The 27,757-nt window shown below is 36.3% G+C and overlaps 1 protein-coding gene across 1 annotated transcript in view; it reads right to left on the bottom strand.

The window, feature by feature from the left end:
- ITFG1 (integrin alpha FG-GAP repeat containing 1) overlaps positions 1–27,757 on the bottom strand; it is a 354,402-nt gene that overhangs the window by 184,200 nt on the left and 142,445 nt on the right. The window contains exons 9-10 of the mRNA XM_047834578.1: positions 4,515–4,609; positions 1,868–2,040 (exon numbers count right to left, since the gene is read on the bottom strand). Of these exons, the coding sequence (XP_047690534.1) occupies positions 1,868–2,040; positions 4,515–4,609 (268 nt within the window). The remainder of the gene's footprint in view (positions 1–1,867; positions 2,041–4,514; positions 4,610–27,757) is intronic.

The raw sequence follows: 27,757 nt of genomic DNA, 5'->3' as shown, positions 1-27,757 counted from the left end.
AAATAACAACAAAATACAACTCACTAGTTTAAAAATAAAAAAAAAATCCTTTATGACAAAAACAAAAATTGTTTGGATATTCCTCTAAGGATGAGTAATCACAGACTTAATCAATTTGGGATGGAATTTCTTATTCTTTTGAATAAGATTAATGTCCAGAATAAAGCAATTTTATATTTCTTTGTTTTTACGTGCCACTATACCTTTAAAAGGAATAATAATCACATTGAGTTCAGAGATTCATTTGGTTACATTAAATCTGTCTCACACACATAGGTTCTGAATGTACATACTCTGCATTATGAAGCATGATGATCATGACTGGAAAATTCTGTAAACATAACTTAGAGCAATTATAATTTCAAATCAAATTCTTAGAAAGTTTAAGTATAGATTCTCCATAATTGTCTATAAATATTTAGGGACATTCACTAATAATATATGTTTCTCTAAGAATCAGATCTCTAGATGACACTATTTGGTGCTAAAAGCAACAATAAATCTGATTTTTTCCAGGGAAGCAGTATTGCATCATAAGCCTGGTAGCAAATGTGAAGCTGAATTATCACTAATTCCAGAGTCAACAAATGAATTAATGCACAGAGGAAAAATTATGGATAGATATGATGTAGGAGATAAGAAACAATAAGGGCCAAGAAAGAGAATTAATTGTGATAGAAAGAAAACAATAAGGTATTAAAATTTAGGAAGGATCATATTTATAGAATCTGCAAAGACTCAGGCTAATTATAAATTTAACTATTTTGGTTTACCTACTGGTACCTCTACTTAAGGAAACAAAAAGGAGCTGCAGTACTCAAAGTCACTGATAATGTGATAAATACACTATTATTATATATATATATAAATATACACATATATATATAAAATCATGTTTGAATTTTCATTGCAATTATAAACAAGCAACAGTAAGGTAACTCACTGAAAGTCTGCATGTGCTAGGTACTAATTGCTTCATTTATTTTTATCTCATTTAATCTTCACTACAACTACACAACACAGATACAATTAGTACTCTCATCCTAGGCTCAGCTCTTAATCATGAGGGTTTTTAGTCTGAAAATGTAACTGGGTCATTTGTTTTTCAAAAATTTTGGCCTATGAGTGGAGGGTTCTGGGAGATAAAGGCTTCTAGTCATGGAATGAATAAGTCATGGGAATAAAAGGCACAGCATAAGGAATACCGCCAGTGGTTTTGTAATAGTGTTGTGACAGGTGGTAGCTACATTGTGAGAATAACATAAGGTACAAACTTGTCAAATCACTATGTTGTACACCTGAAGTTACCATAACATTGTGTGTCAACTATACTCAAATACAGAAATAAAATAAAAAATAAATTCAACTATTTCCAGGAAAAAAACACAAAAAAGAAAGGGTACCAATCATTCTGTCCTTTGTATATGCCTCTATTATTGAATGTAATACATTGTACTGCAATTACTTGCTTATAAGCCTGTCTCTACCTCCAGAATGGAAAACTTCTTAACTGTAAGGATCATGTGTAATTGCACATAAATAAGGCTCAGTTAATATTTAATGAATTGATTATTAAATTGCAGTCATTAAAAGAAAAAAATTTTGGCCTTTTAACAATAAAGTTTTGTTGAATCAAAAATGAGCTTTGTATTTTAGATTAGATGTTCACCTCTGTTCTACAGAAATTAAATCTATGGAAGACAACAGGTATTCTAAACAATTGGTAATTCAGGTACAGGGTAAAGAAACAGGAACTAAGCTCAACATGTTCCTTATTTAAGGCACTCTACCATATTTAGGTGCTATTCAGTTAGCGAAGTATCAAAGTGCAGATATTTTTACAATATTTTTCACTTAATTTCCATACCTTCCGGATGTATTCTTCAGTATGGCAAGAGCATCTGGATAGCCATCCATGTTGTAGTCTCCAATATGAAGGGTAATTGGAATTGGTATTTCTGTTGGTCGTTGTTCATGCACAAATGGCACAAAGCCCCAGAGTGTGCCCTTGTTGCTGAACTCCCGTAGGACTGGAACCCACTATGGAATCAAGAGGGAAAAGGTCAGATTTGATAGTTACTTGAGAAAAAAAAATTCACCATTTGCAAAACAAATGATCCATTAAAAGTCCTCAAGATAAGCGTCATCTTACTTCAATTTATTTATCTCTACAATATGCTAGAGTATTATAATTTACTTTTAAGAACAGTAATTGACACTCTGGAAAACTAAAGTCCCCTTTAAAATTCATTACTAGTAATTTTTTCCTTAAACTGGCACATAGAGCCTTTGAAGGTTTTTCACAAAATCACAGACTCTTACATTTGAACTGATGCTGATTCTGATAGTTGAATCCCCCATTTTAAACCTGTGTTGAGTGGAAATGTAATCTCAAGTGAGTATTTTTTAAAAATTACAGCAAACTGCAATATCATCTAATACTGATGTCCTTTTAGGAGGACCAGCTTAGGAAGAAAGTTAGAAGATGACAGAGTCTCCCTTGTTCCCCTGCTTTGCCTCTTATACATGATGATGACTTCAGTTACCATCTTCAGAGCCAAGAGTTCTGAGGCTTTCCTAATAACACCAGCACCAGCCCTGAAGAAGCTCTGCCTGCCCAGGGGGATGAGCTTTGTCACCAAAACAGCTGGAAGCTACATTTTTAGTAAATTTTTTATTTCTATATTGATTATAATGAAGAGAACAGAGAGAATAGGGTTGATTTCAAAAACAGCTTTCGGGAATCCATTTCTTTTTTGAATGCCCTAATCTTTACTTTTGATAACCTCTTTTTTTTTTAAAATTTTTTTTTCAACGTTTATTTATTTTTGGGACAGAGAGAGACAGAGCATGAACGGGGGAGGGCAGAGAGAGAGGGAGACACAGAATCGGAAACAGGCTCCAGGCTCTGAGCCATCAGCCCAGAGCCCGACGCGGGGCTCGAACTCCCGGACCGCGAGATCGTGACCTGGCTGAAGTCGGACGCTTAACCGACTGCGCCACCCAGGCGCCCCTACTTTTGATAACCTAATGCAAACTAAAATCTGAAGAGTGTAAATCATACCATTAAAATTATAACTATGCCCATAATTAGTTAAGAGCATGAATACTGGCATACACTCTGAAGATATGCAAATAGGTGCAGCTGGCTTGAAGTGACAGTAGGACAAACATGACTAAATATATTTTTTTTAAGCAGGTGACTCTTTATGTGTCTCCAAGTCAAACTATACTAAAAATGGCTTCTTGGAAAGGGTTTAGTACATAGGGTATCCCAAACATTTTCTAGGTTTTCCAAAGAAAGCATATTTTGTCAAGGAAAAAGAAAAAAAAATGGCTAATAGAAAACATATTTCTAGAAAACAAGCTGTTTAAAAAAACTTATTTACATCTTTAATCAACTTTTCAGTCTTCCCTAGAAGGAAAAAAGTATTATGTAACATCAACATGTTTTAATGATTCACTTGACTTTGAAAAAAATAGTTTATTTTGGAAGAAGATGGGAAATTTCACAAAGTGCCAAGTTATCACAAATTTCTTAAGAGGTTGACAGATTATTAATGAGGATAAAATATTCCTATTAAGGTAAACATATTAAGGTCTAAAAAGTAAAAAGATTTTTTATTAATATGACATCCTTATGAGTCACTAAAGAACTGTGGCATTTATTTTCCCAGAGAGAGATTACTGTATAATTTGAAAATATTCTCATAGTAGTCTGTCACTTGAAGCCAGGCTATAATTACTGTGTTTACTTACACATATGAACCAATTATTAGGTGTTACTTGACCTCATGTTTTCAGTAATTCAAAACTTTAAAAACTTTAGGATAATAAAACTTATGGGTATAGTAAATGTTTATAGACTGTTGACTGAAGATTTTTCTTTAGTGTCTTAGTATAAAATATGGTTTCTTACGTATAAGGTCAATAAATGTCAATATGTTATTCTATCATTTATCACCCTAAGATAAAAAACAAAGCTGATTAATTCTACTACTATATTACTGGCTTTCTTTTTCTAGTGCTATCAATATGGAAGAATTCTCAGTGTTACAAACTATCATTCCCACATTAATCTTCTGCTATGACTATCAGATTCTAAATTGTTTACCTATAAGCCACAGGTAAAAAGTCAGCATGAGAGAATGAAACTGATTTATATGCCACAAATAAAGACAAGATTAGCCTTGACAATAGATGTGATGTTATTTTCCATAACCTTTTATTATAGTTGCAGTGCATTTTATCATATTCCCGGCCTATAAAATGCTAATGGATCATTTAATTATAGGAACAATAATAGGTTTTCTTCACCAGAAATGATTGTAACAGTGCTTTCCCCCCTCAATAAACAAACACAAGATTTATATGCCTTTCATTAAATTAAAATGAGGAAGTCAATGATTTACATTTGGTTTCTCTGTGTGTGATTCTTCAGATACTTTTTCAAATCTCTGAAGATTTTCTTCAAGAAGGTAACTCTACTGACATTAAAAAACGAGCTGGTATACCTGCTTTGTTCCAGATCTTGCTAAGTAAATGATGCTTTTCTGGCAGTTTTTATCTTCACAACCTGGCAGTAAGTGATCCATGTGTCCATCTCCATCTGCCAAAAGAAACTTTGAGAGTCCGTTAACAGCCACAAAATAAAGTGTGCTTGTACAGCAGGTTACATTTCCTATTTGGTCAAAGTCTGTGTCAATCTGCATAAATGGAAGAATGTGACGGATGACTTTGTAATAAATGTGATTCAATTAAAACAATTACTCTGCCCCTTGCTACCTATTACCTGGATTGTATCTTGTTTTATTTTTATTTTAAAAAATTTTATTTATTCTTGACAGAAAGAGCGTGAGCATAAGTGGGAAAGGGGCAGAGAGAGAGAGGGAGAGAGAGAATCCCAAGCAGGCTCTGCACTGTCAGCTCAGAGTGTGACGCAGGGCTCAAACCTACAAACTGAGAAATCATGACCTGAGCTAAAATCAACAGTCAGACTCAACAGACTAAGCCATCCAGGTGCTCCTAGATTTATCTTGTTTTAAATTGCTCACTTTAATGTAGTTAAAAATTTATCCAATGTTGGAAAAAGACTCCATTTTCAGGCTTCAATGTTAAAATCATCAATTTTTAAACAACATGGGTTTTGATTTATTTACATAATTATCATAGCTGCCACAGGAGAAAAACAAGCATGTCAATAGTAACTCGTTATTATATGGCTTATTTTAAATGTGTCTTTACACATATTCTTAAGTGTCTTTTATATAGTATGAACTTCAATTTAAGAGTTATAAAGCTCTCAGCCCCCTGGCTTCTAAAAAGCACCAATTAATTTTTATTAATAAAAAGGCAAATGAAGAGAATACAGATGTCATTTCTGGCTGACTGGTTAAAAAACTGCATAGTGTTTTGCGAAGACCTTCAGAAATGAGGTTACTGAGGCATCTGGGTGGATCAGTCATTTGAGCATCTGACTTCAGCTCAGTTCATGGCCTCGCAGTTTGGGGGTTCAAGCCCCATGATGGGCCCTGTGCTTACAGCCCAGAGCCTGGAAGTTGCTTCAGATTCTGTGTCTCCCTCTCTCTCTGACCCTCCCCCACTTGTGTTCTGTCTCTCTCTCTCAAAAATAAATATTAAAGAAAATTAAAAAAAAATAGAAATGAGGTTACTGAGGAACCTCTCTCCTATCTACTGCCCCTTACCTGATAGAGTTTACTGCAGTTTATAGATTTTGATGTCCTAGAGCTAAATCTCTACAGTGACATGCACAGTGGAATAGTCATTTGGATTTTAAATTTTGTGTTGCTTTATTCACTGACTTATTTGCTATGGTTTAATATACAGTGTGTGTCTGAGGTAAGTACCTTCAGATGGAAGGCGATAATAAGGATTAACAATAAAGAAATATTCATCCTTGTGTACACTTACATATTAAGAGAAATACAGAATTTAAACAAGCCTATCAAGTCTTCAGTAATATATTCACAAATGAAAAAAGAATTTTAGGCTGAGTGGGTTGAAAATCTAGCCAATGGAAGCTGACCTCAGGAAGGAAAAAGGCACAGCATAGTGAAAAATAAATTTCTTTCATTTAATTTCATGGTTTAATTACTTATGATCCTTATGATTAATACCATTTGTGATAATATACCCTTACACAGAGGAGTAAAACATCAAATAAAATAGATGAATTGACAACGGAAAGTATAGAGAACATCTGTGATTTGACAATGTATAGATTTGGATTACTGAGAAAGAAGCTGAGAGAAAGAGGTACAACTCTAGACAAATACTTGGAAAGGAGAAGACTTTCCAAGGGCATAAACATCTGTCATGGTTAAAAAAAAGAATAAAAAAGAGCCAGCTAAGTAAGAATGAGTTAAGTGAAAAATGTGATTTATAAGTAGGTTCTAGTAATATCATCAACATCATTAAAAGCCAAACCATTTTATCGCAAATTAATGGGGGACCAATTAGAAGACCATTACCAAGTCTCTGCCCTTCATTTTTACCCAATGGCAAAATACTCAGCTTAGATTCTGATTTACACTTTGATTTCCCCCTAGTTGGTCTTTCTTCCAAGTAGTTTCCTATTTCCTACAAGTATTTCAACCATGACTTAGCTGATACTTAATGCTGGCAAGTAACCATCTAATAAACATAAAATAAACTCAAGTGATAACTCATATCTTTTAGTATAAATTATCAGCAATATTTTATAGATATGGTCTTAGAAATTGAGAACTTAATCATTGAGAATGCTCCTTGTACCCTCTCTAGGTGCTACTTTTTGATATTTAGGGAAATAGAGAAGCTTTCTGAGAGTTCAACTTCACATCCAGAGGAAAGTTTTCTTTCTTAAAGAAAACAAACATTTAAATCACACGTTTCACTTTTCTGCAGGTTGTCTGTTACATTTTATTTGAAAATAATTTAAACTTAAAATTATAATAATAAAAATAGTGGATGGAATACCTGTAAACCCTTTATCCAGATATTCCTATTGTTACCATTTCACCCCATTTGTTTTAATATTTGTATGCTCTATGAAATCAATCTTCTGCTGAACTACATACATAATTACATACATTATGGCCCTTTACCCCTAAATAATTGAGTGTTTGTTTCCTAGGAAAAGGGATATTCTCTGACATAACCACAGTAGTTATCAGTTCATCAATTCACACAAATACTTTTACCTAATGTACTATCTATATTCCAATTTTATCCATTGACTTAACAATGTCCTTTATAGCATTTTTGCCTCTTACCTACCTAATATAGGGGTAGGAATTGCATTTAGTTTTTTTTTTTTTAAGTTTATTTATTTTGAGAGAGAGAGAGGAAGAGAAAGAACACACACTAGCGAGGGAGGGGCAGAGAGAGAGGGAGCAAAAATCCCATGCAGGCTCTGTGCTATCAGTGAAGAGCCTGATGTGGGGCTAGAAGTCACCAAATGTGAGATTGTGACCTAAGCATCAAGAGTCAGATGCTTAACCAACTGAGCCACCCAGGCACCCTGCATTTAGTTTTTAATTTTTAGCCTTCTTTAATCTAGACTATTTCCATAGCCACTGTCTTATAATCTGCATAACCTTTTTATCTCAGACTACAGTAGCCTTTTACTCAAAAAAAAAAACAAAAACCAACTTCCTCTTTTCCATAATTTTATCTTCTAATTCACCTATTCTCTCCTCTGCCTCTTCAATCTGTGCTATGGCTGCCTCCATTTTATTTTGCACCTCATTTATAGCATTTTTTAGCTCCTCATGACTATTTCTTAGTCCCCTGATCTCTGTAGCAATAGATTCTCTTCTGTCCTCTATGCTTTTTCAAACCCAGCAATTAATTTTATGATTATTATTCTAAATTCTTGTTTCATTATATTGCTTAAATCGTTTTTGATGAGTATTGAGGAGGGCACCTGTTGGGATGAACACTGGGGGTGGTATGGAAACCATTTTGACAATAAATTTCATATTAAAAAAATAAATATTTTAAAAAAATAAAATAAAATATAAAAAAATAAAATAAAAACAAAAACAAAACAAAACTTTAATAATACTTTAACTTTTGTACCTAGGGAAGGAAATAGTTTCAGAAAAATAAATTTTACATGAATCAAAGGCCCAAGACTAGGAAATAATATTGATTTAAGCAAATTCTCTAAGAATAATGTGATTTTGAGTAGACTATGAAGAAATCATGCTGAAAGAGGTTCCAGTCTGTGAGGTTGGACACATTCTTTAAAAAAAAAATTCTTTTTAACGTTTATTCAGTTTTTGAGAAACAGAGAGAGACAGAGTGTGAGCGGGGGAGGGGTAGAGAGAGAGGAAGACACAGAATCAGAAGCAGGCTCTAGGTTCTGAGCTGTCAGCACAGAGCCCAATATGGGGCCTGAACCATGAAATCATGACCTGAGCCTAAACCAGACACTTAACCAACTAAGGCACCCAGGTGCCCAAACCTGGATACATTCTTTAAAGAAGTCCCAGGAATTGGTAACTTTGTATTCCCCTCTCCCCAGGACTTCAGTACACTACATATCTCAAGTTTTTTTGAAGGCTAACATCACTTCTCAAAGACTCAACAGAAAATATAACAGAAGGAATGGTATTTTGATTATTTTATAAACTGCAGTGTAAAAATTGACCTTTGGAATGGCTGATCACTAGAGACTACAGTGCACATTGAACACATGTTAATTTCCATTTGATGCTGACTTTAGCCAATTTTCAAATGAAATTCTCCCTTAAAAACAGATAAGTAACTTACTGAAATAAATGTAATGATTCAAACAGATTTTTCTAAGACATTTTAACTTTAAAACCAAGAAGACACTAAAATTAAGTTACTGTTTTCATAAAAATGTATAACGAACTTTTATATAATAATTTTTATTTTTAATTAGCAGGGGATTAAGAAGATATACATAAGAAAGGGTAACATAGCTGGTTGCGGCAAGATGGCGGCTTAGGAGGACGCTGGGCTCACCGCACGTCCTACTGATCACTTAGATTCCATCTACACCTGCCTAAAAAACCCAGAAAACCGCCAGAGGATTAGCAGAACAGAGTCGCCGGAGCCAAGCGCAGACGAGAGGCCCACGGAAGAGGGTAGGAAGGGCGGCGAGGCGGTGCGCGCTCCACGGACTGGCGGGAGGGAGCCGGGGCGGAGGGGCGGCTCACCGGCCAAGCAGAGCCCCTGAGTCTGGCTTGCAAAAGCGGAGGGGCCTGACGGACTGTGTTCCCACAACAAGCGCGACTTAGCGTCTGGGAGGTCATAAGTTAACAGCTCTGCTCCGAAAGCGGGAAGGCTGGAGGACAACCAGAGGGAGAGCTGCTGAGCCCCCTGACAACAGAGCTCAGTTTGGTGGGGAACAAAGGCGCTCGCCAGCGCCATCTCCCCCGCCCATCCTCCAGCCGAAATCCCAAAGGGAACCGGTTCCTGCCAGGGAACTTGCTCGCTCCGCGCAAACACCCAACTCTGCGCTTCGGCGGAGCCAAACCTCCGGCAGCGGATCTGACTCCCTCCCGCTGCCACAGGGCCCCTCCTGAAGTGGATCACCTAAGGAGAAGCGATCTAAGCCTGCCCCTCCTGCCCCCGAGCACCTTGCCTACCCACCCCAGCTAATACGCCAGATCCCCAGCATCACAAGTCTGGCAGGGTGCAAGTAGCCCAGACGAGCCACACCACCCCACAGTGAATCCCACCCCTAGGAGAGGGGAAGAGAAGGCACACACCAGTCTGACTGTGGCCCCAGCGGTGGGCTGGGGGCAGACATCAGGTCCGATTGCGGCCCCGCCCACCAACTCCAGTTATACACCACAGCACAGGGGAAGTGCCCTGCAGGTCCTCACCACGCCAGGGACTATCCAAAATGACCAAGCGGAAGAATTCCCCTCAGAAGAATCTCCAGGAAATAACAACAGCTAATGAGCTGATCAAAAAGGACTTAAATAACATAACAGAAAGTGAATTTAGAATAATAGTCATAAAATTAATCGCTGGGCTTGAAAACAGTATACAGGACAGCAGAGAATCTCTTGCTACAGAGATCAAGGGACTAAGGAACAGTCACGAGGAGCTGAAAAACGCTTTAAACGAAATGCATAATAAAATGGAAACCACCACAGCTCGGCTTGAAGAGGCAGAGGAGAGAATAGGTGAACTAGAAGATAAAGTTATGGAAAAAGAGGAAGCTGAGAAAAAGAGAGATAAAAAAATCCAGGAGTATGAGGGGAAAATTAGAGAACTAAGTGATACACTAAAAAGAAATAATATACGGATAATTGGTATCCCAGAGGAGGAAGAGAGAGGGAAAGGGGCTGAAGGGGTACTTGAAGAAATAATAGCTGAGAACTTCCCTGAACTGGGGAAGGAAAAAGGCATTGAAATCCAAGAGGCACAGAGAACTCCCTTCAGACGTAACTTGAATCGATCTTCTGCACGACATATCATAGTGAAACTGGCAAAATACAAGGATAAAGAGAAAATTCTGAAAGCAGCGAGGGGTAAACGTGCCCTCACATATAAAGGGAGACCTATAAGACTCGTGACTGATCTCTCTTTTGAAACTTGGCAGGCCAGAAAGAATTGGCACGAGATTTTCAGGGTGCTAGACAGAAAAAATATGCAGCCGAGAATCCTTTATCCAGCAAGTCTGTCATTTAGAATAGAAGGAGAGATAAAGGTCTTCCCAAACAAAAACTGAAGGAATTTGTCACCACTAAACCAGCCCTACAAGAGATCCTAAGGGGGACCCTGTGAGACAAAGTCCCAGAGACATCGCTACAAGCATAAAACATACAGACATCACAATGACTCCAAACCCGTATCTTTCTATAATAACACTGAATGTAAATGGATTAAATGCGCCAACGAAAAGACATAGGGTATCAGAATGGATAAAAAAACAAGACCCATCTATTTGCTGTCTACAAGAGACTCATTTTAGACTTGAGGACACCTTTAGATTGAGAGTGAGGGGATGGAGAACTATTTATCATGCGACTGGAAGCCAAAAGAAAGCTGGAGTAGCCATACTTATATCAGACAAACTAGACTTTAAATTAAAGGCTGTAACAAGAGATGAAGAAGGACATTATATAATAGTTACAGGGTCTATCCATCAGGAAGAGCTAACAATTATAAATGTCTATGCGCCGAATACCGGAGCCCCCAAATATATAAAACAATTACTCATGAACACAAGCAACCTTATTGATAAGAATGTGGTAATTGCAGGGGACTTTAATACACCACTTACAGAAATGGATAGATCATCTAGACACACGGTCAATAAAGAAACAAGGGCCCTGAATGAGACATTGGATCAGATGGACTTGACAGATATATTTAGAACTCTGCATCCCAAAGCAACAGAATATACTTTCTTCTCGAGTGCACATGGAACATTCTCCAAGATAGATCATATACTGGGTCACAAAACAGCCCTTCATAAGTTTACAAGAATTGAAATTATACCATGCTTACTTTCAGACCACAATGCTATGAAGCTTGAAATCAACCACAGAAAAAAGTCTGGAAAACCTCCAAAAGCATGGAGGTTAAAGAACACCCTACTAACGAATGAGTGGGTCAACCAGGCAATTAGAGAAGAAATTAAAAAATATATGGAAACAAACGAAAATGAAAATACAACAATCCAAACGCTTTGGGACGCAGGAAAGGCAGTCCTGAGAGGAAAATACATTGCAATCCAGGCCTATCTCAAGAAACAAGAAAAATCCCAAATACAAAATCTAACAGCACACCTAAAGGAACTAGAAGCAGAACAGCAAAGGCAGCCTAAGCCCAGCAGAAGAAGAGAAATAATAAAGATCAGAGCAGAAATAAACAATATAGAAACTAAAAAAACTGTAGAGCAGATCAACGAAACCAAAAGTTGGTTTTTTGAAAAAATAAACAAAATTGACAAACCTCTAGCCAGGCTTCTCAAAAAGAAAAGGGAGATGACCCAAATAGATAAAATCATGAATGAAAATGGAATGATTACAACCAATCCCTCAGAGATACAAACAATTATCAGGGAATACTATGAAAAATTATATGCCAACAAAGTGGACAACCTGGAAGAAATGGACAAATTCCTGAACACCCACACTCTTCCAAAACTCAATCAGGAGGAAATAGAAAGCTTGAACAGACCCATAACCAGCGAAGAAATTGAATCGGTTATCAAAAATCTCCCAACAAATAAGAGTCCAGGACCAGATGGCTTCCCAGGGGAGTTCTACCAGACGTTTAAAGCAGAGATAATACCTATCCTTCTCAAGCTATTCCAAGAAATAGAAAGGGATGGAAAACTGCCAGACTCATTCTATGAAGCCAGTATTACTTTGATTCCTAAACCAGACAGAGACCCAGTAAAAAAAGAGAACTACAGGCCAATATCCCTGATGAATATGGATGCAAAAATTCTCAATAAGATACTAGCAAATCGAATTCAACAGCATATAAAAAGAATTATTCACCATGATCAAGTGGGATTCATTCCTGGGATGCAGGGCTGGTTCAACATTCGCAAATCAATCAACGTGATACATCACATTAACAAAAAAAAAGAGAAGAACCATATGATCCTGTCAATCGATGCAGAAAAGGCCTTCGACAAAATCCAGCACCCTTTCTTAATAAAAACCCTTGAGAAAGTCGGGATAGAAGGAACATACTTAAAGATCATAAAAGCCATTTATGAAAAGCCCACAGCTAACATCATCCTCAATGGGGAAAAACTGAGAGCATTTTCCCTGAGATCAGGAACACGACAAGGATGCCCACTCTCACCGCTGCTGTTTAACATAGTGCTGGAAGTTCTAGCAACAGCAATCAGACAACAAAAGGAAATCAAAGGCATCAAAATTGGCAAAGATGAAGTCAAGCTTTCGCTTTTTGCAGATGACATGATATTATACATGGAAAATCCGATAGACTCCACCAAAAGTCTGCTAGAACTGATACAGGAATTCAGCAAAGTTGCAGGATACAAAATCAATGTACAGAAATCAGTTGCATTCTTATACACTAACAATGAAGCAACAGAAAGACAAATAAAGAAACTGATCCCATTCACAATTGCACCAAGAAGCATAAAATACCTAGGAATAAATCTAACCAAAGATGTAAAGGATCTGTATGCTGAAAACTATAGAAAGCTTCTGAAGGAAATTGAAGAAGATTTAAAGAAATGGAAAGACATTCCCTGCTCATGGATTGGAAAAATAAATATTGTCAAAATGTCAATACTACCCAAAGCTATCTACACATTCAATGCAATCCCAATCAAAATTGCACCAGCATTCTTCTCGAAACTAGAACAAGCAATCCTAAAATTCATATGGAACCACAAAAGGCCCCGAATAGCCAAAGGAATTTTGAAGAAGAAGACCAAAGCAGGAGGCATCACAATCCCAGACTTCAGCCTCTACTACAAAGCTGTCATCATCAAGACAGCATGGTATTGGCACCAAAACAGACACATAGACCAATGGAATAGAATAGAAACCCCAGAACTAGACCCACAAACGTATGGCCAACTCATCTTTGACAAAGCAGGAAAGAACATCCAATGGAAAAAAGACAGCCTCTTTAACAAATGGTGCTGGGAGAACTGGACAGCAACATGCAGAAGGTTGAAACTAGACCACTTTCTCACACCATTCACAAAAATAAACTCAAAATGGATAAAGGACCTAAATGTGAGACAGGACACCATCAAAACCTTAGAGGAGAAAGCAGGAAAAGACCTCTCTGACCTCAGCCGTAGCAATCTCTTACTCGACACATCCCCAAAGGCAAGGGAATTAAAAGCAAAAGTGAATTACTGGGACCTTATGAAGATAAAAAGCTTCTGCACAGCCAAGGAAACAACCAACAAAACTAAAAGGCAACCAACGGAATGGGAAAAGATATTCGCAAATGACATATCGGACAAAGGGCTAGTATCCAAAATCTATAAAGAACTCACCAAACTCCACACCCGAAAAACAAATAACCCAGTGAAGAAATGGGCAGAAAACATGAATAGACACTTCTCTAAAGAAGACATCCGGATGGCCAACAGGCACATGAAAAGATGTTCAGCGTCGCTCCTTATCAGGGAAATACAAATCAAAACCACACTCAGGTATCACCTCACGCCAGTCAGAGTGGCCAAAATGAACAAATCAGGAGACTATAGATGCTGGAGAGGATGTGGAGAAACGGGAACCCTCTTGCACTGTTGGTGGGAATGCAAATTGGTGCAGCCGCTCTGGAAAGCAGTGTGGAGGTTCCTCAAAAAATTAAAAATAGACCTATCCTATGACCCAGCAATAGCACTGCTAGGAATTTATCCAAGGGATACAGGAGCACTGATGCATAGGGCCACTTGTACCCCAATGTTCATAGCAGCACTCTCAACAATAGCCAAATTATGGAAAGAGCCTAAATGTCCATCAACTGATGAATGGATAAAGAAATTGTGGTTTATATACACAATGGAATATTACGTGGCAATGAGAAAAAATGAAATATGGCCTTTTGTAGCAACGTGGATGGAACTGGAGAGTGTGATGCTAAGTGAAATAAGCCATACAGAGAAAGACAGATACCATATGGTTTCACTCTTATGTGGATCCTGAGAAACTGAACAGGAACCCATGGGGGAGGGGAAGGAAAAAAAAAAAAGAGGTTAGAATGGGAGAGAGCCAAAGCATAAGAGACTGTTAAAAACTGAGAACAAACTGAGGGTTGATGGGGGGTGGGAGGGAGGAGAGGGTGGGTGATGGGTATTGAGGAGGGCACCTTTTGGGATGAGCACTGGGTGTTGTATGGAAACCAATTTGTCAATAAATTTCATAAAAATAAAAAATAAAAAAATAAAAAAAAAAAAAAAAAGAAAGGGTAACATATATATTACTTGTCTTTTTTTTTTTTAATTTTTTTTCAACGTTTATTTATTTTTGGGACAGAGAGAGACAGAGCATGAACGGGGGAGGGGCAGAGAGAGAGGGAGACACAGAATCCGAAACAGGCTCCAGGCTCTGAGCCATCAACCCAGAGCCCGACGCGGGGCTCGAACTCATGGACCGCGAGATCGTGACCTGGCTGAAGTCGGACGCTTAACCGACTGCGCCACCCAGGCGCCCCTATTACTTGTCTTCTTAAAAATTTATAATATTTCAGTCTCTTGAAGTTAAGTGACCTTTGGTATCATTTAAAAAAATTACAATTCATTGTTCTGGCCCCAGATCACATATTACCTATCCAACTTCGAACAGCACAGTTTCTCTAATGCAGTGATTCTCAAAGTGGAGTCTCGGTCCCCATAGCCTAAGTATCACCTGGGAACTTGTTAGAAATGTGAAATCTTGGGGCGCCTGGGTGGCGCAGTCGGTTAAGCGTCCGACTTCAGCCAGATCACGATGTCGCGGTCCGTGAGTTCGAGCCCCGAGTCAGGCTCAGGGCTGATGGCTCAGAGCCTGGAGCCTGTTTCCGATTCTGTGTCTCCCTCTCTCTCTGCCCCTCCCCCGTTCATGCTCTGTCTCTCTCTGTCCCAAAAATAAATAAACGTTGAAAAAAAAATTAAAAAAAAAAAAAAAAAAAAAGAAATGTGAAATCTTAAGCCCCTGTCCAGATCTAATGAATCAGAACCTTGGAGAGTGGGGCCAAGCAATCTGTGTTTTCATACGCTTTCTGGTTGATCTTGATGCATGGGAAGGTGTGGGAACCACGGCACCAAGGTATTTACAATGGTCTCCCAGGGGTACCAGGGGGTGCTACATGGATCCCTACTTCTGTCCTGAATAAACTCCTCTTGCTAATCAAATTCCATTAGCTGCCTCCCCCCATTTTTTAATGTTTATTTGATTTTGAGAGAGAGAAAGAACGCGAACAGGGGAGGGGCGGAGAGAGAGGGAGACACAGAATTCGAAACAGGTTCCAGGTTCTGAGCTGTCAGCACAGAGCCTGACATAGGCTCAAACCCACGAACTGTGGGATCAATCATGACCTGAGCCAAGTCAGACCCTCAACCAACTAAGCCACCCAGGAGCCCCTCCATTAACCCTTTAGTATGTATCCCTTCCTTCCTCAGGAGCTTTGTTCCATCTAGCCTCTTGGGACTGAGTCCATCTAATCTTCTACAAATTCTTGTTTCTCTTGTGCAGGTCAACTCATTATGGCAACAAAACAATTACTACTACATAAAATAACTGTTTTCTGTGAATGTCTTCCCACTCCATGAGGGTGTGTGTAAATTTTAATATAATAGAAAGATAGTAGAACCAGGATTAGACAGATTTGGATTCTTAACCTGACTTAGCTCCTAATAAGTAATTTGTCATGTGGTTTTGGGAAAGAAACTGAAAAATAATCTTAAAATATTAGGACTTTTTAGGAACAAGTGCAGCATTTCTTTTCTTTTCTTTTTTTTTAATATTTTTATAACTGTTCAAAGAGTATTCAGTTGTTTTTGAAATGTCTTCCTCCTATTTTTGTTGCTAGGTCCCCTCCAGAGTGGCAGCCACAAGCAGTTTCTTGTTTATCCTTTTAAAAAAAAAATTTTAATGTTTATTTATTTTTCAAAGAAAGAGGCAGAGCATGAGTGGGGGAAGGGCAGAGAGAGAGAGGGAGACACAGAATCTGAAGTAGGCTCCAGTCTCCGAGCTGTCATCACAAAGCCTTATGCGGGGCTTGAACCCACAAACCATGAGATCACGACTTGAGCCGAAGTCGGACGCTCAACCAACTGAGCCACACAGGTGCCCTTGTGTATCCCTTTAACAGATAACATATGCATATACATATACTACATATAATTTTGTACAAGAGGCAGTGTAGTCTACATAGTTTTTGGCACCTTGAATTTTTTTTTTTAACGTTTATTTATTTTTGAGACAGAGAGAGACAGAGCATGAATGGGGGAGGGTCAGAGAGAGGGAGACACAGAATCGGAAACAGGCTCCAGGCTCTGAGCTGTCAGCACAGAGCCTGACGCGGGGCTCGAACTCACGGACTGCGAGATCATGACCTGAGCCGAAGTCGGCCGCTTAACTGACTGAGCCACCCAGGCGCCCCGGCACCTTGAATTTTTGATTTAATGTATCGTTGAGATCTTTGCACACTGATAAATCTGTATGTGCCTCATTTGTGACACAGCATTACATTATATGGATATACCTCAACATAACCTCTATTGATGGGCAAACACTAGGTTGTTTCTGATCTTTTGATCAGAATATAACAATGAATAACTTTGTACATTTATTACCTCATCTTTTGAGATTATATCTGTAATATAAATTCCTAAAATGGAAAATACTATTTCAGTGGTTATAATGAACTTAAAGTTTTTATTTCAATCTCCATAAAGGAGTAGTTCTCAAACTTTTTAGTCTCAAAATTCTTAAAAACTCAAAAGCTGTGGACCCCAACAAGCTCTGTTTATGTGGATTATATCCATGGGTTAGTAATCACATTAGAAATTAAGACTGAGGAATTTAAATATTAAGTTAAAAATAACAACCATAAATCTACATGTGAGCACAAATAACATTTCATGAAAAATAACTACTGTATTTTCCAAAAAAAAAAAAAAAAAAACATTTTGCAAGAAGAGTAGCATTATTCGGCTTATTAGAAAAAAGCTGGATTTTCATGCTACTTTTGTACTCAATCTGTTGTTCTGGTTGACAAATGTAAAAATATATACCTGGAAGAAGTATTTCAATAGTTTTTTCAGAAAACTCTGGATATTCTTTCATATTACCACAAAAATTCAACAAGTAATATTTTCTTAAAGGTTAGTTGCAATGAAGAATCTAGGGCCATAGCAATGAAGTTTTCCTACTGCTAATTAAAATCCAACAATTTATTTTGCATTTTGAATGGATATTTTACCATTGCATGACTTTGTAAAACCACTATCAAACATTTAGAAAATACTGATTCACTGAGTTATGGAGATTTTCCAAATGTTGAAACATTTCATTACATAATATCAAACATTCCCATCTGTTAATATCACCATAAATCTCCTCAAAGTCTTTAGGAATTGGGAAGCTGTGAGTTCATGATATATTACAATTTTCTAAAATCCCAATTTTTGCTTGAAATATTAAATTTTATCATTGGTACCTTCCTGTCAGTTGTTAACTCAAAGTGATGAGTTCATTTTGTTCATTTTAGAGAAAATGTCTACCAAACCCCAAATGTGAATAACCATAGTTTATCATTTGTTTCAAGTGTTATGTTAAAAAAAGGGGGGGGGGTTAATTCAGTTTACAATTCAATATCTCCAATGCTTTTCATCAAGACAACCACCATATTCTGTATAGCAAAAAAGTTTTATGGACTTATTTTCCAACAAAGACTATTAAAAAGATGTGTACTCAAGAGTCAAGATGTAATAAAACTATGATTTTTTTGCTTGCTTCATCAAAAACATTCTTTAAAATTTTTTATTAACATTTATTTGAGACAGAGAGAGAGAGAGAGAGAGAGAGAGAGAGAGAGAGAGAGAGTGTGTGTGAGGGGGGAGGGGCAGAGAAAGAGGGAGACACAGAATCCAAAGCAGGCTACAGGCTCTGAGCTGTCAGCACAGACCCTGGACTGGGGCTTTAATTCATGAACCGTGAGATCATGAGCTGCAGTCGGATGCTTAACCAACTGAGCCACCCAGGTGCCCCAATTTTTAGTTTTCTTATTAATAATGTTGTTGGCCTGTTCTTGCCAATTTGCAGGAGTCCATTCTACATTAGAAAATTATTTGTCTATGATTTATTAATATTTTTCTTTGTAGCACCTATGTTTGCTTATAAGTTAGAAGTTTGCTTTTAAATTCACAGTACTTAGGGACACTTTTTGTTTTTAGGTCTTTGATTCACCTAGAATTTATTCTGGCTTAAGCTGTGAGTTATGATCCCACTGTACTTTTTTAAGAGATATATCCAGTTTCCCACACCACTTACTGAATAATCCAGTTTTCAGGAAACTCATTATCTCTGTATTATTTATCTACCATCTGGGGTCATTGTGAGGATTAAATGTGGGTGAAAGAATTTGGGAAATATTGTAAAACAGTAAACCACCATAAAGTAGTATATTATACCTATATATCCCCTCTATCACAGTGATATGCTGTACCTACTTAGGACAGTGGTATACTGTGCTGGTAGGCAACACAGTAAAAAAAAAAAAAAAAAAAAAAAAGGCATATCTCCTAGTAGGACTACTTTTTCCTTCAGAGTTCTCATTTCTGGGAACCACTTAATTCTTCCACAGTAGGACACACTGAAACATCAGGTCATGAAAAATGAAAGTAACAATTTAGGATATTACTCCATAGATGGAGAAAAAAATCATAAGTAGAATCATTGAATATTCAGATTTATAACCTGGAACTCTGAGTTCAATAACAAAAATAAATCAGAAATTTCTGAGTTACAGAGTAGAACATGTCACGACAGCTCAAATGGAGAATAAGTCAAAATGACTCTTTCCACCATGTGGAAAATTTACTCATGGATGGCTATACCATGCATAGGATATAAATACCACAAGTCATATGACTAATTAATGGTAGAAGGTTCTAAATGGAATTCAAGGCTTTAACTTTTAACATGGGCGACCCAAGGCTGAAAGATTTCTGCACAGGGTTTTTAAAATTTTATTTCTTGCTAAAATAGACAAAGAATATAAGTAGAAGTAACAGCTTTTCTATCACATTTGTCAAGAGACTTGTAAGACATATGACAGATAATGTATTCACATATTAAACTACATTTTTTGTGATTATTAATAAAAAGCTGGAAATATGCATGCTAAAGTAAAAACCATTTACCAAAAATCATTTCCTTTTTACTTCCATTGTAATATATGAAGCTTATGATTTTATATTTTTCAGAACACATCATTAACATTAGAGAAATTACTGACACAGAAATAAATTGAATCTGATACAAAATCTGTAATAGCCAGATTAGATTATTTTAAGGAAACAAAATTCAGATTTTTAAAATAAATGATGGGGTGCCTGGGTGGCTTAGTTGGTTAAACATCTGACTTCTGATTTTGGTTCAGGTCATGATCTCATGGTTCATAGGATTGAGCCCCATATCCAGCTCTCTGCTGACAGTGTGGAACCTGCTTGGGATTCTCTCTCTCCCTCTCCCTTGCTCTCTCTCTCTCTCTCTCTCTCTCAAAATAAATAAATATTAAAAAAACAAATGATGAATTGTATAAGAAAAGAGGGCATGAATTAAAATAATTTCTTTAGTTTAAAAAAATACTCATAAACCAAACTATGACAGTGAGAAACAGCTACTATATTACTTAAGAAAACAAGAGGAAAAAAAAAGAATATCATCACATATGTAAAAGGAATAAATTTAATTTCTTCAAAATAATCATTTTTAAATGACAAAATGACAGAATTATGAATACATACATCAGTTTACTAAATTTTATTTTACATGTTAAATAGCATACAGGTTGATTTTTAACTATGTTCATATAAACCTAGTATTAATATACTTATGTGATTGAATATGAGTCTAGAAAGTACCAGGGACTTAACAAAATTTCACTGTTAAACACATATTGTCAAAGAATATGAAAATGATCAAAGCAGAAAAATTATAATTCTTTAAGATGCTGCTGGTTACTATCAGACATGGTTATGCTTGAAAGCATGAAGTGGGACCAACAATATACAAAGTTAATCAAATTTGCTTTAAAATATAGGCTTTGTGAGTAGCTAGTCTCAAATAGGACTTTCATAATGACTTAGTTTTCTTTTCTCAATTCTATTATTTGTTCTTATTGAAACGATAAAATATTTTTTGTTGTTATTTCAATACCTAAATATCTATTAGGCTTCAATAATATCTGCAGGATACTTATCTGCTGATGCTTTCTGATTTGCTGAATACACTGATTCTTTGACTACCATGTCTTCATGATTTTTTTCCTTATTAAGAAATTTATAGAAGTCATGACCTATTCCACCTCCTGTTCTGAGTTTCCCCTGCTCTATTATGTGAATAGACATAAAAACCAACTGTTTTGGTGAGTAGGAGGTAATAGGGTAAAGAGGACTAATTCAAGCCCAGTTACCAGTAGGTAGTGGAAATGTCTCTCTAATATTCTAGATGGCAATGGCCTTATTTTACTTTCTAAAGTTGGGAAGAGAGTGAAGAGAGGAAGGTTCAACCAGGTTATTTTTAAGATTCTTAGGATTAAATCTAAAACTCTATTATTTTATGTTAATTATTAAATACTCTGTAAAATTATATTTCTTTTACCATTTCTTACCAAAACTGAACATTGTGCGTTTATTTAGCTACGTATGTACACAGTAAAATTTTTCCATAATATTCATGATTACATAAATATAAGAAATTATACATGGTTTTGAAAGCAAGAACTAAGACAAATTAAAAAATAGGACATTTTAATTTTTCGGGTGCCCGGGTGACTCAGTGAGTTATGTGTCTAGCTTGATTTTGGCTTAGGTCACAATCTCACAGCTGTGAGATTGAGCCCCATGTTTGGCTCCATGCTGAGTGTGGAGCCTGCTTAGGATTCTCTCTCTCTCCTTCTCTCTCTGCCCTTTCTCTGCTTGTGCACGCATGCACACGCTTTCTCTCTCTCTCAAAATAAGTAAACATTAAAAAAAAAAGAAGATTGGGGCACTTGGGTGGTTCAGTTGATTAAGCATCCGACACTTGGTTTCAGCTCAGTCATGATCTCAGTTTCTGAGGTCGAGTCCTGCGTCCGGCTCTGTGCTGACAGTGTGGAGCCTGCTTGGGATCTACCCCTCTCTCTGTCCCTCCACTCCCCCCCCACCCCCCGCCCCATTGTGCTCATGCTCTCTCAAAAAGAAAAAAAAAAAAAAAAAACCAAACCCTAATTTAAATTGAAAAAAAAAAAAAAACAACAACAAAGATAAAGTAACTTCCTCAAAAACACTGAGTAAGAGTAGTGAGAGGCAGAGCCAGAATAGTTAAAACCGAGGCAGACGGACTCTGGAGCCACTATTCCTAGCCACTGCCATTTGCATAATGCTTGGCACATACAAGCTTAATGGGAGATGGCTCCCATTAACATGGGCATCAATAATAACCACTAATTAGGGTTTTCTGACAACTTTTGCTACACTCACCCTTCACTGAAATATATATCTTTGGAAGATTCACCTTTGAGACACTTTTATAACTGGCAATATTTTAAATAAACGTGGACTAGTTTAGAAGTACTAAAAAAGGACAAATTTCAGAAATATGTAGATGAATATGAAATATTCTTTAAAAAATAAATGCTCTAGTCATGCTAATTTTGAAATTTTCATGAAAAAATACTTTAGAGGATTTTAGTCATTTGGTTGTACAATCAATGAGCTAATTAGCACTTTTCTCAGAAGATAAACATCTTTAATCCCCTTCACAACTATAGAGTAGTTATAATTTCCACTGAGGCCACCATTTATTTAGGACGGCTATTAAACAACCAAATATGCATCTTTATTAATACCCAACAAGTTATTAGGACACCAAGCTCTCAAGTCCTGGCTCCTTATCTTTAAGAAGTACGGTTTTCCACCTAATAATATTCATAATAGATTCTTCTGTATGGAATGTCTGAAAGACTGCTTTTTCTAGCTTTGGCTGAATTCTGTTTCACTGATTGGCTGTGAACTTCCTGTCAGAAGGATGGGGATAGATGAAATAAACACTGGCAACAGTGATAATACCATTACTCTCACAAGATACTCATTTTCAAGATTAAAATCTTTATTACCCATCCTTGCAAATGAGAAACAGGGAATCAAACTCTATGAAGTTGCTAAGTACATAAGCAAAGTGAACTGAACAATGAATTCTACAGCAAGCTGTGATCCTTGTAATTATTTCATGGGCATTAATTAAAAGTAAAATATCTACCTATTAAGAAGCATAAAGATCCCTCATAACACCAGTGATTTATACACATATTTTCCTAATTATTAATCCTTTTTTTAAATAGTCAACAGAATATAGCAATCAGCTTGACTAGATCAATTTCTTTTTTTTTTAAATGTTTTATTTTTGAGACAGAGAGAGACAGAGCAGAGTGGGGGAGGGGCAGAGAGAGAGGGAGACACAGAATCCAAAGCAGGCTCCAGGCTCTGAGCTATCAGCACAGAGCCCGACGGGGCTCGAATTCAAAAAGGGCGAGATTATGACCTGAGCCAAAGTCGGATGCTTAACCTACTGAGCCACCCAGGCGCCCCTGACTAGATTAATTTCTTATTGATTTATATACTGATAAATTATATTGATAAATTATTATATTGATAATATATTGATAATATATATTGATATATATTGATAAATTATATAATAGAAATATAAAGGGTCATAGAAATTATGTCCTTTATCTCTACATTTAAGGATGGGAATACTAAGTCTCAGAGAGATTAAATTATTTTTATTGCATTACATGGAGAGGGAGAGCCAAGACTTGACTCCAGTCACATGTTCCTTCAACCATGCAGCCTCTATTTAGAAATGGTCAGAACCAGATAATTATTCAATTTGTTAGGCATAAGTCACTGTATAACATCAGAATATTGACATCATCTTTCCAACTACCTTCTCCATTAGAACAGCATTTATTTAAAGGTACCAGAGTGATTTAAAGGGTTATTCACCTATGAAATAATTGAAACATCATTTACTATCACATTTATAAACAATTATTTCAGTTGTGTTCATAAACACTGAAAAAAATAAAACACCATGCCTAAAGCTGCAGTTCTCAACCTTTTTATCCCACTCTGATACAAAGGAAGGGTATGTCTTGGAGTGGACAGAAGAGAACAGATAATTTCTTAACATATGCTAAGTCCTAGTGGAGGTTTTTTTTTTTTTATACACACTACCACATTTTTCTGAAAAAAAAAAAAAAAAAAACAATAAACAATATTATTCTTATTTTATAGATGGGATAATGATGCTTGGCTATGTTAATCACCTAGGGAAAAAGCCAGGAAAAAGTAGGAGGTAAACTTGGGATTTGAAATCAAGTGTAAGTTTATTATCCAAGATTGTCTCCTTCCTTCACTGAAACTGACACTTTCAAAAGTTCAACCATATTTAAAGATCTAGCAAACAGGTAGGGAATACTGTTTTCTCTGGATTTTAACGGAGTGGACAGTAATGAATACATTCTCAAATATAACTTTACATCTTATTCTGAGTTGATCAGTTCAGGTGTAAGAAATGTGAACACTTGTTCTAAAATACTTGATTTAGCAAAATATATTAACACTGTATTTATTAACCACAATAGTAAATGGTCAAGTAACTTTGATAAGTTCATACAGTTAGTTAGGAGAGGAGCAGGGATTCATACCAAAAACTGTCTGATTTTAAGGCCATAGGTAAGTTACTTTAGTTCATATATTCAATTTTCTAATCCACAAAACAAGCCAAGTGGACATGAGACCTTTTTAAAAATTAAATTAAATTAAATTTTTAAATTCAAATTCAAGTTAGTTAATATATAGTGTAGTATTGGTTTCAGGACTAGAATTTAGTAATTCATCATTTACAAATAATACCCAGTGCTCATCTCAACAAGTGTGGACATGAGACCTCATTAATGCTTTAAGGAATTGGTCCACTTTAGTTTGTCCTGGGAACAGGAAAATAAATGTATTCTTCCTCACTGACTGGGCATTTACTAAGCAATATTAAACTTTGAAAACCCCAATGGCTCTAATTAAGATTTCAAAAGTCAACAATTGTGAAACCCACATCTTACATGACTTCACTGTAGATTAAATAGTACTTAATTAAATATTTACAGTAACATTTAAGACACAGCATTCACCATATTGCTACACTGGCCCACTACTAGGTATTGTGATAGAAGTGTTAGCATGTGAAGAGGATTTCAATTGTGTTCCATTTCATGTGGTTAATCACTGATTTTGCTAAGACAATGAAATGCACTAATGTTACTCCCATCCAAAGACCCTCTTCTTAACATAGGAGTATATTTTTTCTTGTTTCCTTGATAAATGATATCATTTCCCTGTCTGATGAGTTATGGCTATAGGAAATACCTTTCATTCTATATTAATACTTAAGTGTAGATGCAATGAACGTTAAAAAAATCCCAGACCAAATAATTACAGAGGGGTGTGTGTGTGTGTGTGTGTGTGTGTGTGTGTGTATGTATGACTCATTTCTTAAAACCATGTTTCCAGGCAAATTATGTATCTTTATGTGGGTGAAGAACTGTCAGCTAAATTGCAATGCTGACATTGGGTCTAGGTAATTTCAACTCTGACACCCAAGAAATTTCTGCAGCTTCTTCCTCATTCTGAGCCATAGCAAATAATCATCAGTCAACATTAGTTAGTATAATCTCTCTAAAAGACTCCATTTTATGATACTATGATACTACTTTCCTTACACACAAATACTATGATTAGAAAATACTCTAAATAATACAACGCTCTGAGATGATAAAAAATACATGTTGTTGATAAACATAACATTCAAGACCTTATTTTGAAATGAATCATAGAGATAGAGGGGGCCAAACCATAAGTGACTGTTAAAAAACAGAATAATCTGAGGGTTGATGAGGGGTGGGAGGGAAGGGAGGGTGAGTGATGGGCATTGAGGAGGGCACCTGTTGGGATGAGCACTGGGTGTTGTATGGAAACCAATTTGACAATAAATTTCATATTAAAAAAAAAAAGAAATGAACCATAGACCTAAATGTAACAGGTAAAAATAGAAAACTTATAGAAGAAAACCTAGGAGAAAATGTTTCTGTTCTTGGGTTGGACAAAGATTTCTTAGATATGACACTAAAAGCATGATGAATAAAAGCAAAATCTGACAAATTAGACATTAGAAAAATGTGAAACTTTTGCTCTTCTAAAGACTCTATTAGGAAAATGAAGAGAAAGATAAGCCACAGACTGAGAGAAAAGACCATCAAATCATGTATCTGAAATACGATTTGTGTTGAGAATATACAAAGAAGTCCTACAACTTAGTAAGACAGACAACCAATTTTTAAAAAATGGACAAAAGACTGGAATAGATATTTCACTAAATAAAATATATAAGTGGCAAATAAACATATAAAAATTCTCAGCATCAGTCATATTGGAAATCCAAATAAAAGGCATAATAAGAAATCACTATGCACTCAACAGTATTATTATAAGAAAAAAGAATCACAACACTAAGTGTTACAAGAGAAATTGTAACCCTTATACACTGTGGGTAATAACTTAAAAAAGATATAGCCACTTTATAGAACAGTTTGGCAACTTCATAAAAGTTAAGCATATACTTATTATAGAGAGCTAGTGATTTTACTCCTAGTTATAACCATAGAAAAATGAAGCCACATATCTACACAGTCTTTTAACCAAATTTTCATAGTATTATTCTAACAGCTCCAAACTGAAAACATTCTAAAATATTTGTCAATAGGTGACAAATGAAATATGGTACACTCAGGGAATGGAATCCCACTAAGCAATAAAAAGGATCAAATTACTAATACACAATACAACATGAATGAACTTCGGAAACATGATGCTAACTGTAAACATCCAGAAATATTGTATGATTCCATTTATATACAATTTCTAAAATAGGCAAAACTATAAAGACTAAGTAAATCAAGTGACATCAGCAAGATGGCAGGCTAGGCAGCTCTATCTAGGCTCTGTTCCCTCATAGACATACTTAAAAACAAACAAAAAACTCCAAATAAACAACCAACCAACCAACCAAATAAAATAATCACAAACAGAACTTACAGAAACAACTTTGTCAGAATGCTAAAAACAGTCAAATGTTGACAGCAACCAAGAAGACTGATTTATAAAAAAGACAAGTTAAAAATGGTTGATAAAGTTTGTGGCACTTCTACCTGTCCCTGCCCTATCCCTCTCAGTGTGACAGCAGTGCTGAAATAGTGATGGCTTGCATTCCCAGCATGAGACCCTGGATCCAGCGTCAAGGACAGACCTTATCTGCAAATTACTGTATGTGTCTATTTTAACCTAAGGGCTCCCTGAAAGACATATGCAAGATGCTTCTGGTATTTTTGGCTAACTTGAAACTCAGGCCAGAAAAGCAGCAGGCACTGTTTAAAAACACTGCAAGGCCCACAGATGTGTGGGTAAGATACAGTTGGCTGCCTAAGTCACGGGAGGAAAATATGAAAGAGATTCTTTGTGAAATTTAAAAGTACTTGGGTGAGGGATAGATGTGATTGATTCAGAAAGCTACATAGCTAGAGCAAGACACATGCTTAGAAAAGACCCAAAATAAAAGTAACCCAAAGTTTTCACTCTGGGTTGCTCCATAGACTCAGTGGAAGCCTGGCTAAGATTTGAAGGAATGACTTAGCATAGAGCTAATATGTGAAGACTACAACTTGGTTTTTTTTGTTTGTTTGTTTCTGGTTTTTTTTTTTTTTAAGCTCCTGGTATTCAAGGACATCTGTCAAATACCAGAAGAACATGAGCTAAAGGTATCGAGACTTTAGTGAGTGTACATGACAAAGAGCACAGTTTTTGTGAAAAGTCTGGAAAAGTACCTAAACAAATGGACTGCTTCACACTGGAACTCTGGGAAAGGGTTAAGAATCTGATTTTCAGAGTTATCACATAATAATAATCAAGTATCCAGTTTAAACAACAACAAAAACCCACGCAGGATTCAAAGAA

Source organism: Prionailurus viverrinus, chromosome E2, assembly GCF_022837055.1.
Source record: "Prionailurus viverrinus isolate Anna chromosome E2, UM_Priviv_1.0, whole genome shotgun sequence".
Lineage (NCBI taxonomy): Eukaryota > Metazoa > Chordata > Mammalia > Carnivora > Felidae > Prionailurus > Prionailurus viverrinus.
Note: the sequence above shows the minus strand (reverse complement) of the source record. Positions and strands in the feature narration are given on the sequence as shown.